This window comes from Hemicordylus capensis, chromosome 7, assembly GCF_027244095.1.
Source record: "Hemicordylus capensis ecotype Gifberg chromosome 7, rHemCap1.1.pri, whole genome shotgun sequence".
NCBI lineage: Eukaryota > Metazoa > Chordata > Lepidosauria > Squamata > Cordylidae > Hemicordylus > Hemicordylus capensis.
In genome coordinates, this window is record NC_069663.1 from 29351327 (window position 1) to 29365815 (window position 14489).

At 55.5% G+C, this 14489-nt stretch overlaps 1 protein-coding gene across 4 annotated transcripts; it reads right to left on the bottom strand.

Moving 5' to 3' along the window:
- Positions 1–477: 477 nt before the first annotated feature.
- On the bottom strand, positions 478–13274 carry C7H19orf47 (chromosome 7 C19orf47 homolog). 4 transcript variants are annotated; one of them, XM_053268652.1, is made up of 9 exons: positions 13166–13274; positions 11979–12285; positions 10301–10388; positions 8193–8307; positions 7464–7545; positions 6569–6703; positions 4644–4790; positions 3927–4003; positions 478–2971 (listed from the first exon to the last, which is right to left on the bottom strand). In XM_053268652.1, the coding sequence occupies exons 2-9, from the start codon at positions 11995–11997 to the stop codon at positions 2477–2479; spliced, it is 1158 nt and encodes a 385-aa protein (XP_053124627.1). In that variant the 5' UTR covers positions 11998–12285; positions 13166–13274; the 3' UTR covers positions 478–2476. The 4 variants fall into 4 exon arrangements, with proteins under 4 accessions (XP_053124627.1, XP_053124628.1, XP_053124629.1 ...); XM_053268653.1 differs by having other exon boundaries at positions 13061–13169; XM_053268654.1 differs by lacking the exon at positions 13166–13274 and adding an exon at positions 13139–13161.
- Positions 13275–14489: the final 1215 nt, after the last annotated feature.

The following is a 14489-nucleotide window of genomic DNA, read 5'->3' on the forward strand; positions in this document are numbered from 1 at the left end:
CTCATCCAGCCACTGAGCAGACCCAGGACCGTTGCTGTATCGGGTGCCTGCATGCTCTTTCCTGGGCCCACCCCAAGCTTTTAACAGTGCTTTATCACTTTTCTCTTTTAAATGTGTTTGCACCATAATCTGACCTGAGGGCCAAGGACAAGGTAGGCTAGGAATCTAAAATAATATGCTTTTGCAAGAAATAAGCAAAGCACAGAGACTCTGCCACCAATTCCGTGTGTGTGTTTACCCTCCCAAAGTTACCTTGAATGTCAGAACTGCCAGCAGTTCCTCTCCTCTCTTCCTGCTGATACCTGGAAATACTGCCTCATCCTCCTACAGTAGCCCAAGCTTTGATTTTGCCGGCATGTGGGTGCCTGTCTTCAGATGTTTGCTCCACATCACATGCAGCCATTATCCCAGCCCACGCCCAGCAGAACTGCCCCGTTCAGAGAGGACGCTAAAGGGATTCTTGAGCAGAAACACAGGTGACCACGGACACTTTTATTGCAAGAGAACGCTCCCCCCCTTTCTACGTTCAGGAGGGTCACAGAGCAGCTCAGACACAGCACTGCAAACCTCAACCTCTCTGGGGCACAGCTGGCTACATCTGCAAGGCTGCATCCAAATTACACTCACATTTACAAAAGGGCTGCTTCTTCAAAAACACTAGATAATTTTATTAACTCTTCCCACTCTCCCTAAATTTTGTCAACCAAACTTAAGTCAAACAGGACCGTTTTTCTATTTTCAAAGGGAAAAACATGTCCCCTTAACCATTTTATCACATCATTCTCTCTACTGCAGCAAATGTCCAGGTTGGAACACTAAATTAAGTGCAAAGGCACCAAAGGGCATGGAAAGGATGTCCCCCCCCCGCCTCCCCAATTGAGGCCAATCAGAAACCAACTGTGGGGAGATGGCTCCAGCAGTGCATGCTGGGATGTGGAGTGGCACATACCCAGTGACCACTAATTGTGGCGGCCCACTTCCCAGGTAACCTTAGGGCCACTCTGTCCCCAAATCTGTTTGCCCTGCACCCAGGAAGACTGGTCAGTGTCTTGTTCCTGCACATGGGTGGCCACCTCTCTCCCCTTGCCTGCACCAGGGGAAAAGTTGCTGCTAAGCCCTCACATGGCTGCCCCTCCACACACCTCACACAGGCCCACTGAGGGGAGCACACACCCATGGACCACCGCAAGGGTCCTTTGGAGATTAAGCTGCCATGATGCACAAAGGCATGTGCAGAAGGGTGGGGATCCAACTCCTCCACCCACCCGCCACCCAGAGTGCCAGACAGCCCCAGGCAAGAGGGTCCCGCTCCACTGTGGCGCACAAAGGGATCTCTCGGGGCAGGGGTGGGCTGGAGGCCAGACTCATAGGAGCAGACCCCTGTTCTTCCATGCTGTCCCTCACCCCCCCCCCTCTAGTCCCACATCCAGCAGGAGCAACTTGAGCTGCTGGCGGTAAGCAGAAGCGGTTCCCCCACCGTGGGGGTCCCCAGCCGCCTTGCCAGGCCCACTGCAGCAGGGCACTTGGGCAACAAGAGCTGCCCGCCAGGCTCTGGCTCTGCCCTCCGTCCAAATAACCAGTTGAATAAATACTTGGTGCACGGCTGGGCAGAATCCACCCACCCATTCTGTTCGTGGTGCAAGCTTCAGTATGGCAAATATGTGACCCATCGGGGGGTGGGGGGTCTCTCCAGGAGCAGCCACCCACCTGCCAGTCCCTTTGCACGTTTGGTTTGTTCACAGGAGGGGCAATGAACTGAAAACCCCTGGGGAGAGAAGAAGGAAGGAGGGGAGAAGCAGGGCAGTGCAGCTCTGGGCGTTTCGGCAGGAAGGACGGACCCAGCCCAGTCAGGAATCCCGACGCTGCAGCACCCTCCGAGCCCCGTCCCTCTTACAACACACAAGAGCCCAGGGCAGACAAGAAAGGCGCTCCTCTCTGGCCTAAAGGAAAGCGAAGCCAGGCCGAACAAGGAGCCGGCACAGGCACCCAGCAAAAGGCTTTGCCAAGAACTGTTCAGCTGCCGTTCCTGGAAGGGGCAGGCGAGAGCTCAGGAAACGGGGGGGGGGGCATCTCCTGCACCCCACAAGGCCGTGTCTCTTGCCAGAAGCCCCTCAAGACTCTAGCGCCTAGGAAAGAGCAAGGGGGGGGAGGAGGATCACCACAGGAAGGAAGGGGTCTTGGGCGGACTCTCGAGAGACGCTCCCCCCACCCCCCCCCAGAGGCGGCTCTAGGCAGGGCCGGCCCAGGCCGCCTCCCTCTCCTGCTGCTGCCCAGCTGGGTGTCCAGCCAATGCCACTGGGAGGGTCACCATTGTGGGGCTCAGGGAGGGAGGGAGGGAGGGAGGGAGGGGCTGAGCTCCCTCACCCCCCACAGAGCTGGGAGGACTGACTAGGTGCAAGCAGCCCAGCGGTCACGGCCATCAGCCTGGGCTAAGAAGACAGCCTCCCCACTCCGGCTGCGGCCGCTCCGGGCAGCCTCACAGGGCCTTTCTGCCCAGCCTCTTGAAAACGCTGACTGTCCCCGTGTTGTCCATCTGAGCGCTGGGGGCGGCCTCTGTGGTGCTGCTTACCTTGGCACTCCCTAAAGTTCTCTTGATGGTGACCCAGAAGTCGGACTCCGCTTTGCTCCTGGAGCTGGTGATGCTGCTGTCCTGGGCTTCAGCCGGCGGGGGGCGCTGGCCTAGTCTCTTAGCAGCGCGGCCCGGGGGCCCCAACGCGGGCGTCTTCTCCGTGCTGGGGCTGCCAAGGCGCTGGCGGGGGGGGGCCTCGGAGCTGGTGGCCCTGGCCTTGACCGTCACCCCGGGCGGGCCACTCTCTGGGGCCCTGGCGGGCTTGCAGGCCCTCTTCAGCACCCCGGCATACTGCAGGATGGAGCTCTCGTCGGGGTCGTCGTCGTCGGGGTCGTCGCTCTCGCTCACCTTGTCCTCCTCAGCCTCCCGCACGCCGCCCAGCCGGCTGAACACTCCCGTGGGCTGCCAAGACACCAGAGAGAGTCAGGGGGGGCCGGGGAAGGCCTCCGGCAGGGCTGACCCAAGGCCCCTCCCCACCCACGCGGCCACTTCTCATCCCCAGGCCTCCAGAGGCAGCTGAAGCAGACTTTTCCAAGGCTGCACAAGAGGGTGGTTGTGGTTCTTTGCAGGTTTCTATACTGCTTTGTATAAACCCTTCCAATTAAAAACCAATGCAAAAAAAGAAAGAAAAGAATGCCCAAATAGCAGCAAGCTGAGTCAATCTCAAAGACTCATTGGAAAATAAAGGGCTCGACCCGCCGCCTTGGGGAGAAAGCAGGGAAGGGGACCCCCGGCACATCCCTGGCGAGGGCATTCCAAAGCACGGGGGCTGCAGCAGAAAAGGCCCTGCTCGTTGCGGAGGCCAGGTGGGACTCAAAGCCTGGCCCAGCTTAACTGCCGGGAGGATGCCACAGACATGGGCAGCAAGTGATCTGGAGCGGGATGTGGGGGGCTGGAGCAGGGGGCTTTGGCTCCCTTTTGGCTGGTGCCAAGTGCGACAGCCTCCAAGCCACAGCTGTTCTTAGCAGAAGCAGCAGCTAGGCGGCCCACATCCACCTCTTTCTGGCAGAATCTGGCTTGAAGTCGGGGAGAGAGAGAGAGAGAGGCTGCCCTACAGAAGCGCCAAGAGGGAAGGCCAAGGAAAGAGCGGCCACACCCTCCCTCCAAAGACCACCAGCCACTGCAAGGAGATGAGGAGCAGCCCAGGAGATCCAGAGGAAGGCTGCCTCTGTGGTGGTCACGGCGGCCCCACTTGGCAGGGGAGCCCCAGGAGAGGCAGCCAGAAGGCCCTTTCCCTCTTGTTCTGCCTTTCCAAGTGGAGGGACCCACCGACGGGGCCCTCTTCCGAGAGGAGCCCTGAGGGCAGACAGCCCCACTCCCCATGTGCATGCGGCCGGGGATGCCTTCCCTCACCCACCTTATTTCCTGTGGTCGTGTCCGCATTGGTCTCTGCGCCCAGCCGGTCAAAGACAGAGGTTCTCTGTAAACCTGTAACTGATACAGGCAGCAACACACGTGCGTGGATGAGACACCACACAAAAGGAAGGGCATCCCAAGAAGCAACCGGGCGGGGTGGGGCGGGCGAGTTCCAAGCACAGCCGCCGCCGGCGGAACCCACTGCAGTGGCCCCACCTGCCCACCCCATCTCGATGCCCTTCTTTTGCTGGCACCCTCGGTCTGAGGAGCAGAGCGACTAGCCTCAGGATACCTTCGGCAGCGCTCAGTACCCCAGACGTATATCCCTGCAAGGGCACTATCGCCCAGCAGCCAGATTTTACTGATGGCCAAAAAGCGGTACATCAATCTTGTAAAAGAAGACTGCTTCAGTGGATGGGCAAGATGGGCGAGGAGGAGGAGGAGGAGGCGGCCTTTGAGTCTCCTGGTCCCCAGCCATCCCAGCCACTGAGGGGCTCATGGCTGAAAGGACACGAGCAGCGCTCTGAGCGGAGCTCAACAAAAGAGCAGAGTCACATGCTTCCGGAGGCGGCCTCCAGTCACATGGGATTTCCTTGACTCCAGAGCTGGGTTCTTCCACAGCCTTGACTGGGATGCCCGATTTCCACTACCAGGCAGCCACCCACAAGCAGGTTTTCCATCCCACCCCCTACCTGCCAGAGGGCTGCAGCTCTGGTACCTTTTGCCGCCTGCTGCTCCAGAATCTTCTTGGTCCGGGGCGTCGTGCCCTTTGGCATGTGGACAATGTACTTCCCTTCCATTTCTGCTGTGACGCGGCGGCGTTTCACGGGGACGGCAGGGTTTTCCGGATCTGGACCACAGAGAGCTGGGGCAGCAAGAGAGCAGAAAGGAGAAGATTCAGCTGAGGGCAAGCTCTCCTGTCAGGCTTGTGCCACAGAAGGAACCTCCACATCAAGCAGGCTGCCAAGGACAAAAGACCACTGATCTGGTGGCCTGCCCCCAATCTCAAAAAGGAGATCATCACGCTGGAAAAGATGCAGAAAAGGGTAACCCAGTTGACGGGGGGCGGGTTAGAGGTTGCTGACTACAACTCCCATCATCCCACTTCTTTGCCGCACGTATTGTCTGAGCACAGGTCTTCAAATGCGCGCTATGTTGTAATCTGTCGGGTTCATGAGCAAGAATGCAAGATGGTGTCTGTGAGGCAGCAGTGTTTTTCCTGTCCTCCGTTTTAATCTTAGAAACTTCCTATTGTGGATTTTTGCAGTCTCTTTAACCCGGTTAATAACCCTGAAAATTATTCAGGGAGCTATTTAAGACTTGATCAAGTTGAGTCTTTCTCTACTTGTGCTCTAGTTGTCTACCTTGCCACTTCAGCTCCCACAATTCTTCCAAATACCAAGGGGCCAATTTTGCAGCGGGTTGGAGAGGACTCTTAGGAGCAACCACGTCTACTGCCCTGGTGAGTTTGCTGTTCCAATTCTCCACGAGGGTATCAACAGGGTCACCAAAAGAGCCAACACTAAATCCCTCCAAAGCTTCTTGGAATCCTATTGGATCCAATAACCTTCTCGGGCAGACCATCTTAATAGGCCCCTCACCCCTGCAGAGGTGAGACATGACTGTACACCTTAACCAGATGGAGGTCCATCCATGACAATGGGGAAATCACAGGCATCCCCACCCACGGAACACCACCCTGTAGAGAGTGAAAGACAAGGTCAAGCGTGTAACCTGCGATGTGTGTCAGTCCCGAGACAACCTGGGACAGGCCCATAGATGTCATGGCCGCTATGAACTCCCGAGCCACTCTAGACAAATTGGTCCCAAAGTGAACAGTGAACTCGTCCCCACTCCCACAAGTCTGGGAGACTCCAACACCCAGCCTGAGCGCATCCTTGATACTCTCTGTGTCAAAGCATCCATTAACATGATCATGAGCAAGTTCGATTCCCCTTGTGTGCTACGAAGTGCCACACAATCAGTGGCTCAATGATCTTCCCAACAGCCCCGCAAAGTAGTCCACTTGTATCCCCATTTTACAGGTGGAAGACTGAGGCTGACAAACGGCCTCAGTCCCTTTGCTCAAGGCCAGCTTCCTGCTCCACAGGGCCTTGAACCCAGTCTGCTGAGCAAGGGCCCCATCCTCTTCATACCAACCATTTGGCTCCTTGGGGCTGCCCTCCCCATCACCACCTTGCTTGCAGGAGCGGGCAGGAAGCTCCGTGCCTCCGAAGCAGAGCAAAGGGAAGCCCCAGGCTCCAAACCCGAGCTGCTCACGCCCTTGATTTATCCACGCACTCTGGTGGAGACAGGGTAGCAGCCATTACATGCAAGATTGAAAGCGGTTTGCTGGGGAAGGGCTCCCCAGTTTTTGGTGGAGGGAGGGGGGAATCCAACACCCCTTTGCTCCCTTTCGGCCAGCCCAACCAGAAGGCACAGCAACCTTCTCTGCTCTGCCTGAATAACTCCCAAGAGCTACAGCTGGGAGCCAGTGCACGCCTCCAAGGAACAAGCTAAGGAGGGTCCAGGGCCCAGCCTCGGCCAAGTCCCAGCTGGAGCAGAAAGTAAAGCCTGACAGTGGCAACTATAAGCCAAGCCGCAGGGCAGGCGGCCGCTGCTCTCCCCCCACCTCCCAGTCACCTGATTTGGCATTCTTGGCCGCCATTTTGTTGGACACAGTGATGGAGATTTTGGAGGTGCTGGTGTCAGGTCTCCGAATGGGGGTGGACGGTGGAGAGTCCCGGCTCAGACTGTTTGCGATCATCCGGGCGGCAGCTGCAGGGACAGCAAGGAAGAGGCCATGGGGCAGAAGCAGCAAAGGGGCACACGAGAGCTTTTCAGCTACCGCCAGCAATCCCCAGCCTCACAAGACGGAAGCGGAGGGAGGCTCTGCCCTGTCCTCAGCCGCCGCCGCCACCACGTCTCTCTTGCTGGGGCGACTCTTGTGCCACTGGGCCCAGGTCAGGCCTGGATCTTGCCTGTCTCCATGGCTCCAGATGGAACAGGACCCGGGGAGGCCTGACAAGGCCTGGAAGGAGGACACTGCAGCAGGGAGGCTGGCTGCCAGGGGCGGATTCCAGGCGCATGCATTTCTCCCATGGCAGCGGCACCCGCTTTCCAGCCACCACTGGCTTCCAAGGAAGCCTGCAGTTAAAATCCACACCAAGGTACAACGGGGTGGGGGAGCAGCCTCTGCTGGGTCCCAGGCAGTGGCAATACAGGCCAGATTTGAGGCCCTTGAGGGAGGGGGCAGAAAAGTGGACTCAGGGCTGGCTGATGGTCAAGATGCAAATGCCTTTTCAAATAGGAAGGAAGAGATGGTTGCCCAGCTTATTAGCAACACAGGATTTTTCCAGCATTAATAATAATAATAATAATAATAATAATAATAATAATAAATAATGATTGAACAACTGCAGTAAGGAATGCTTGGCGAGAGTGAGGCGGGTGCGGGGAAAGGAGGAGGAAAGGCCTCGCTCCGCATGTCAGCCTCAGCTCTGCAGCCAGCCACGGGCGCTGCTGCCCCTCTACTCACGGCTATTGGCATTCCTGCGGAGCTCAGACTGCATGGTGGTTTGGCTGGAGGCCACCGACTCGGTTGCTGCCTTGCACATTTCCTGGAGAGGAAGACGACAAGAATGCAGTGGTGAGTGGCAGAAGGGAATAAGGCCCTGGTTTGGCACTTGCCTTCCCAATTAATCCAAAATCCTCATGCAGAAGTGGCAGAAATGCAAAAGCTCCCCGGGCAGGAGAAATGCACCAGACTACATTACACCGATGAGCCCTGGTGCAAGTCCGTCCTGGGGAGCTGCAGCTCCTTGACTGCCAGTCTAGCCTGAGAACACGAGGCATCCAGAAGGCTTCGCTGGGAATCCCCATCCTGCAAATGCCCTCCTGCACAATTCAGTCCAGCTCCACTGCTTCCAGTTTAGGGCTGGGTTAGGGAAGGGCACTGAAATCCTTGGAGAGAACCGCCCACTAGAATACTGCCCATGGGTCCCTCTCTCCAAGCCCTCAGCACTGTCCTGGGGATGCTCCCTTGCTCACGGAAGCACCAAGTGCCATTATGAGCCAAATACGGTCAGGAATGCCCTACAGAGTTTAAGTTTCCCCAGCTCCCCAAGCCAGAAGGATCCATTTGCCTTGTGCAGACCCAAAGAGCTGGGAATGCCAGGAGCTCAGCAGCAACCTCAAAGCCATGGGTCGGTCACACCATTTCCATTTAAAGTATGGAAGAGAGTGAGAAGTTCTCCCAGGAACCCACCTGCCTGTACACCACTTTGGCGTGTTTGAGGATCGCAATGATGTCCCCAACGATGGTGATGCCCAGCTCGTTCATGATCTCCTTGTTCAGATCCATCAGCATGTTCTTCTGGATCCTGCAGGGGAAACCAGCAGTGATGGAGAGATGCTGGAGCACACCCCTTACATGCCACAAGCACTCAGCACAGAAAGAATCCTGGACATTTTAATTTTAGTAGACTTGTCCACATTCTCCTGTGGAGCAAGCTCTTCCAGTATGGGGATGTAAAATATCAGTTCAAAAAAATACAAAATGTTGAAAACGACCTTAAACAAACAAGGAAAGAAATAGGACTGAAGAGACACTCATTCCCAGGATCCCCCCGACCCCCAAATACAAATTATGATAGTCCAAATCATCTTCCTCTCTTGTCCTTGGTTGCGAGAAGAACCTCTTAGGTGAGCAAGACCTCCTCCATCCCTTGCAGAACATAAACTGATCCCATTATTCCAACTTTCTTTGTTCTACAGCAGAGGAGGTTATCCCCAAGTAGGCTGTCCAGGAGCAGCTCCATCCCAAGCAGGCCTGACTCACACCCCCTTCACTAGTTACCTAGAGCTACCTGATGAAGCTCCCACCTCCCCAAAGCCGCTTCCCCGTAGGCCAAGGGGTCAGAAGTGGTGCACGAAGAGGCCAAACACAACAAGACAAGGCAGACGTCTGCTCTGCATGGCCCTGCCAACTGGAGCAAGTGGGACAGTAATGTGCTCGAGGAAAATGCCCATGTAGGGCTGCCCAGCTCAAGGAAGCATAAAAGGACATGGCATCTGTGGGGAAAGAAATAGCTTCCAGGGAGCTAGGAGCTCCCCGCCACAACAGGCCTGCAGGTCTTCACAGGACCTGCTGAACCAGGAAGGCTCTTGCAGAGAAAAAGATTCCAACACTCTCTTTGCCCAATGCCATTAACATAAATTGAGGTTTATTCTCTAAGCAGGTACTTTAAAAAAGTTATTTAAAACATATTCTGTGTTCATGCCAAGAAACAAAGGAGATGCTGTTTTCTCACAGAAAACATTTGAAGAAGCAAAAAAGAGGGGTTATATATAATATATACCACTAGCTGACCCCGCAAAAAGCATCTATGCAGCGCTGTGGGGCCGGTAGTTTCCCCCTCCCTCTTCCTCCTGCCTCGCTCTCTCCTCTCTTCCCCTTCCCTCCAGCCCCGGGCCCCGTTCCCTCCCCACACAGAGCCTCACCGGTCGGGCGGCTAAGCAGGGGTTTTTTCAGGCCACCGTTTTTTCTCCCCCGCCCTGCTGCCGCTGCTTTTCTCTCCCCTCACTCTGCATGCCATCACTTTTCTCGCCCGCCCACCACTGCCTTTCTCTCCTGCCCGCCCGCCACTGCTTTTCTCGCCTGCCCGCCTGCCGCTGCTGCTTTTCTCTCCCCACCAGCCGGCCGGCCAGCACCAGCACTTTCTCCCCCCCCCCACAACTCCACCGGTCTCTCGCAGCGTGTCACGAGAGTTTCGCCGCCAAATCCTGGACACGCATGCCGGCTAAGAGAATTAATTATATAGATTTTATACTTTAAAGTTCAAATAAGCAATAGCTTTGTTAGATATCGTTTAGTTTAGATATTATTTAGTTCCACATAGTTTAGCAGAACTAAGCTGTGTGGAAATGCAAGATAATAATGAATTTAATATATGAAGATACTTCATAATGTCTAAGACTTTTTCTATTTTTAAGTAAGGCACCTGATGTAATTGCTATTTTTAGAATTGCTTTTCTTGTTCAAAGAGCTAGCTTCTCCATCTTATTTTAATCTATAGATTGATAAATAAACGATTCATTAAAAAGCATTAAACAAATTAATGTTTTGTATCTGAGTGTGGAAAGGCTGCCAATGGCTCCAGAGTTTGTTGCTGAGACTGCCCCCTGCCCCCGATCTGGAAAGAGGGACTTGGGCTTCTTCTCTGTAGTGGGACCCACAAGTCCCAGGTGGTTTCAGGGGGTCACACATGTCATGGCATGCGAGACCCAGAAGCCCCAAGCTCCACACTGCAGTAGACGAAGGGAAAGAGGAAGGGCGAATAGTTCCACTGCAGCTGCCTCTCTCAAGCGTCTCACCTGTTATCCACAAACATGACAGCATAGTTGACGGCGGGTCCTGGGGGAATCCCAGCTTCTTTGAAAAACTGAATCCATTCAGAAGTTGCTGAAAAACAAAGAATGGGATTAAATTAGCAGCACCCATCACTGGAACAAAGGCCAGAGGCATACTCAGATCATCAATCCTCTTCATATGGGACTCCGCAGAGAAATGGTGCAGACTCAGGACAGGCAGGAAGAACTAAGCAATGTCATTAGGTGGCCGGGAGACCAAGACGGCACTGATCAGCTGCTGCCGCCGCCTGCCAATTGCCCTCTGGAAAGCCAAGTTCATCGATGCCAGAGGAAAGAAGATTCTCACACATTTCTCTTTATTACAGAGAGTACGCTCACCTGACAGCAACAAGAACCCTAGCAAATCAGGCATATGAGTGTTTGCAAGACAGACACGGTCGGTGACAGAGGCCAACAGTTCAGGGGAAACATGCAAGACAAAAGGCCCAAACCCCTGCCTTCAAGAAAATAAATTAAGATGGTTCCCTATCCCAAAAGGGCTCACAATCTAAAAATAAACACAAGTCAGGCAGACACCAGTAACAATCACTGGAATGATCCTTTAATAGGGGATTAGAGAAATTCAGGGAGGAGGAAGTGAGAAAACCAGCCCCTTCCAGTGTTCTCTCGAATTCTTTTCATCTTTGTGCGGAATGAGTTTTGTTCTGGGCGGGAGTATCAAGGCAGTGTGTGGGGCCTTCCTGACTCAACCTGAGTGGGATCTAAAATTAACTGAGCCGACATCAAAAACCTTGTGAGCGCAGACACATGTGCACACCTTAGAGGGAACACTGGTGCCGTCTAGTTCTGTTTGTGGGCTTCTCCCTGGGGCAAGCTGTTGTGGGCTCAATGGATCCACTTTGGTCTGACCCAGCCAGGCTCTTCTTATAAGAAAGACTTCTGCCAGCAGGAGTGGAGATCTTAAACTAAAGTGTGCCGTCGAGTCGGTGTCGACTCCTAGCAACCACAGAGCCCTGTGGTTGTCTTTGGTGGAATACAGGAGGGGTTGATCATTGCCTTCTCCCACACAGTATGAGATGATGATGCCTTTCAGGATCTTCCTATATCACTACTGCCCAACATAGGTGTTTCCTATAGTCTGGGAAGCATACCAGCGGGGATTCAAACCAGCAACCTCTGGCTTGCTAATCAAGTCATTTCCCCACTGTGCCATTAGGTGGCTTGTGGACTTCTTACTTGGCATAAATCAGGCCAGTATAGACTCCAACACAGTAGAGACCACCTTACAGTTTATAGACTTCTTCAGCAGGCTCTAGGACTAATGCAGAAAAACAGTTGTTTCCTCGAATAACGTGGTCTCTATCCTTACACTGCACCTGGGGGTGGCAGGGGGCGGGGAGTGGTACAAAGGACAGCATATTCACTCCTGCTCTTCCTGGCTCCCACTTCTTTGCCCCACTCCCACTGACAGTCCAGCCATGCGGGTTTCAGCAGGCTTCCCAGCCCACATTCCGTCCCTAGACAGCTGTTGTTGTTTGTCCAGAGCTCAGCCCTCAACCCTAACTAGCCGGCTGCCGCGACGATAGCTGCTCCTAAACTTTGGAATGCTGTAACGCACGCCTTGGAAGCCCTGCTGCATTTCATTTTGCTAGGATTCCCTTTGAAACACACACAGACTTACCCATTGTGACGGACACCATTGTGGCAAACCCAGAAGGACCCAGGCAGGCAGAGGCAGCAGCGTCAGGCCCACAGGACGCCTGGGCTGAAGTAAGACCCAAATAAGACAGCTGCAGTCATACAGCCAGCATTCCGATCATGGGACTCATGGAACCAAAATAACCAGCTACACACACTCAGCCTCGGGAGCAAAAGAGCTGCTTTCCTGCTTTGCGTTGTTTCCACCCAGAAAGGAGATCTTGCTCCGTTTTCTGACTTTGTTGTCTTGATCAAGATCTTCTCATAGCTTTGGAACAAAAGGTTAATTCCTGAAAAGAAAAGAGTGGACCAGAGAGGTTACTCGCCAAGGCACAGACATCTCTGCTCGTGTCTCGCTCTGAATCACTACGGCCATTTCTTGGAATGGCAATGATGACCAAGGGGAGGCAAGAACCACAGACTCCCAGGAAGAAGGGCTCAGTCTTCCGGGACGCTCCTCGGGACACTGCTTTGCCAGGGTGGGAAAGACCCCCAAGCCCAGCAGCATGTCACAGGGAAACCCCACCCACCCACCAGGGTTTGCTCAGAGGCACGCTGGGCTTTTATGTCCAACTGTGCACGCTGCCTGAGGTCTCCCCGGGAGCCACAGAGTAGCCATGTCTGCAAAAGGGCATTTCGAAATGAAATAATGGAGCGAAACAGGAGGGGCCTCCTATCCTATCAGGAAGAGAAGCAGACCCCCCCCCCGCCGCCTGCCCTCGATGCCCCCACGCAAAGGAGAAGGACCAGAGCCCTGGGCACTGACGGGGGGGGCAGGATAAGACACAGATGGGGGGGGCAGGATAAGAGCAAAGCAGCGCCTCCCGAGGAAGAGGAGGAGCCTGCCCCCCCCCGCCTCGTTCCCGCCTGCCAAGGGGAGCCCGCTGCCTGCCTGCCTGCCCGCCCGCCCTTGTCTCTTTCTCTCTAGGGGGGCGGCGGGTGCTGAGCGCTGACTCAGGAGCCACGAGTCCTAAGGAGCCAGGAGGGCGCCAAAGGAGGCAGCTCCGGTGGCTCCCCGAGAGCAGCGCTGCCTGCAGGCCGGCCATTCGTCAGGTAGAGCTCTACCTGACGAATGGCCCGCCTGCAAGGGGCGGGAAGGGAGGGGACCGCCCCCGTCCAAGACCGAGCTGCCGCCACAGCCACACCTCCCGGCCCTCACGACCCCCTCACCGGCCTCGGAGGCTGGAGCAGGCTAGGCCGGAAGTCACCCACAAGGGGAGCGGGCGTCCGCCCCCGAGTTCCTTCCCCTTCCGGTACGGCAAGGGCACCTCTAGGCGGCTGCGACCATCGAGTGCGGAGACCGCGCCCACAGCCTTCCTCTCCATAGAGACAGGCAAAGACTAGAGTGACACGCGCTGAGGGGTCTTCCCTCGCTCCCAAAGGGGCGCCCTGGAAACCAATGGCAGCCCCCGCCGCCACCCAACCCCCCCGGGTGCCCCCCAGCCAGGCCTGGACTTCACCAGAGTGTCCCGTCGGAAAGAAAAGCCGGCAGCGGCCAAGATGGGCTTCCAAGTCGGGTCTTGCGTTGTGTGAAAAATGTGATGGAAAGGAAATCCTGAGACCATTTAAAAAAAAGGGGGGGGGGTCTGCGGAGCGGGGTACATAGGAACCGAGGAAGCTGCCACAGACTGAGTCAGACCCCTGGTCCCTCTCGCTCAGCATTGTCTGCACGGACCGGCAGCGCCTTCTCCAAAGGCGGCGGGCGGGCGTCTCTCTCAGCCCCCTCTTGGGGAGGCTGCCGGGGAGGGAACTGGGAGCCTAGAAGCTCTTCCCGGAGCGCCGAGCGGCTGCCTCCCCCACGAAGTGGAATATCTCCCAGCGCTCACATGTGGTCTCCCATCCAAATGCAAACAGGGGTAGACCCTGCTTAGCTACGCTTGCTCCCACGAGACCAGCTCTCGGGCTGTGGTGCTTGCAACTGAGGGCCAGGTGTGAGCTGGGGGGGGGGGCGGCGGCGGGGAGCAGCCCCAGGACACGGATGGCTGGGAATCCATCCAAACCAGCCACAGCCGCCCTACCCTGCAGGGCCGTCGCAACAAGCCCTCTGTGCCGCCGCCACCGCCGCTGCAACAAGCTCGAATCTCTCCAGAGCACACAGCAATTGTTTAAAACATGACTGCCCTCAAAGTTCAGCTGGAAGAATGTAGGCCCCAGAGGGGAAGGCACCACCACCGCCAAGTCCATGAGGATGCCAGCAGCATGGCTCATGAAGAAGAGAGTCAAGGAAGCGCTCAAAAAATGGGAGTCTTGGCTAAATGCGGGGAACCAAAGCGTTTCTAAAATCCTCAGACAGAACTAGTCTGCAGTATTTGAATACAAGTTTTTTAATTTGTTCTTTACCCTTTTTCTAGCCTCCAGGGGTGGTTATTGACCCAGCAGGAGGGGGAATTTCTCTGGTGCAAAATGCATCTCAACGAGAGCTTGGCCAAATTAACAATTAGCTCCAGCTGCAGGCAAAATGCACGGGAGGGCAAGGGTTCTTCTTTAGTCTTGC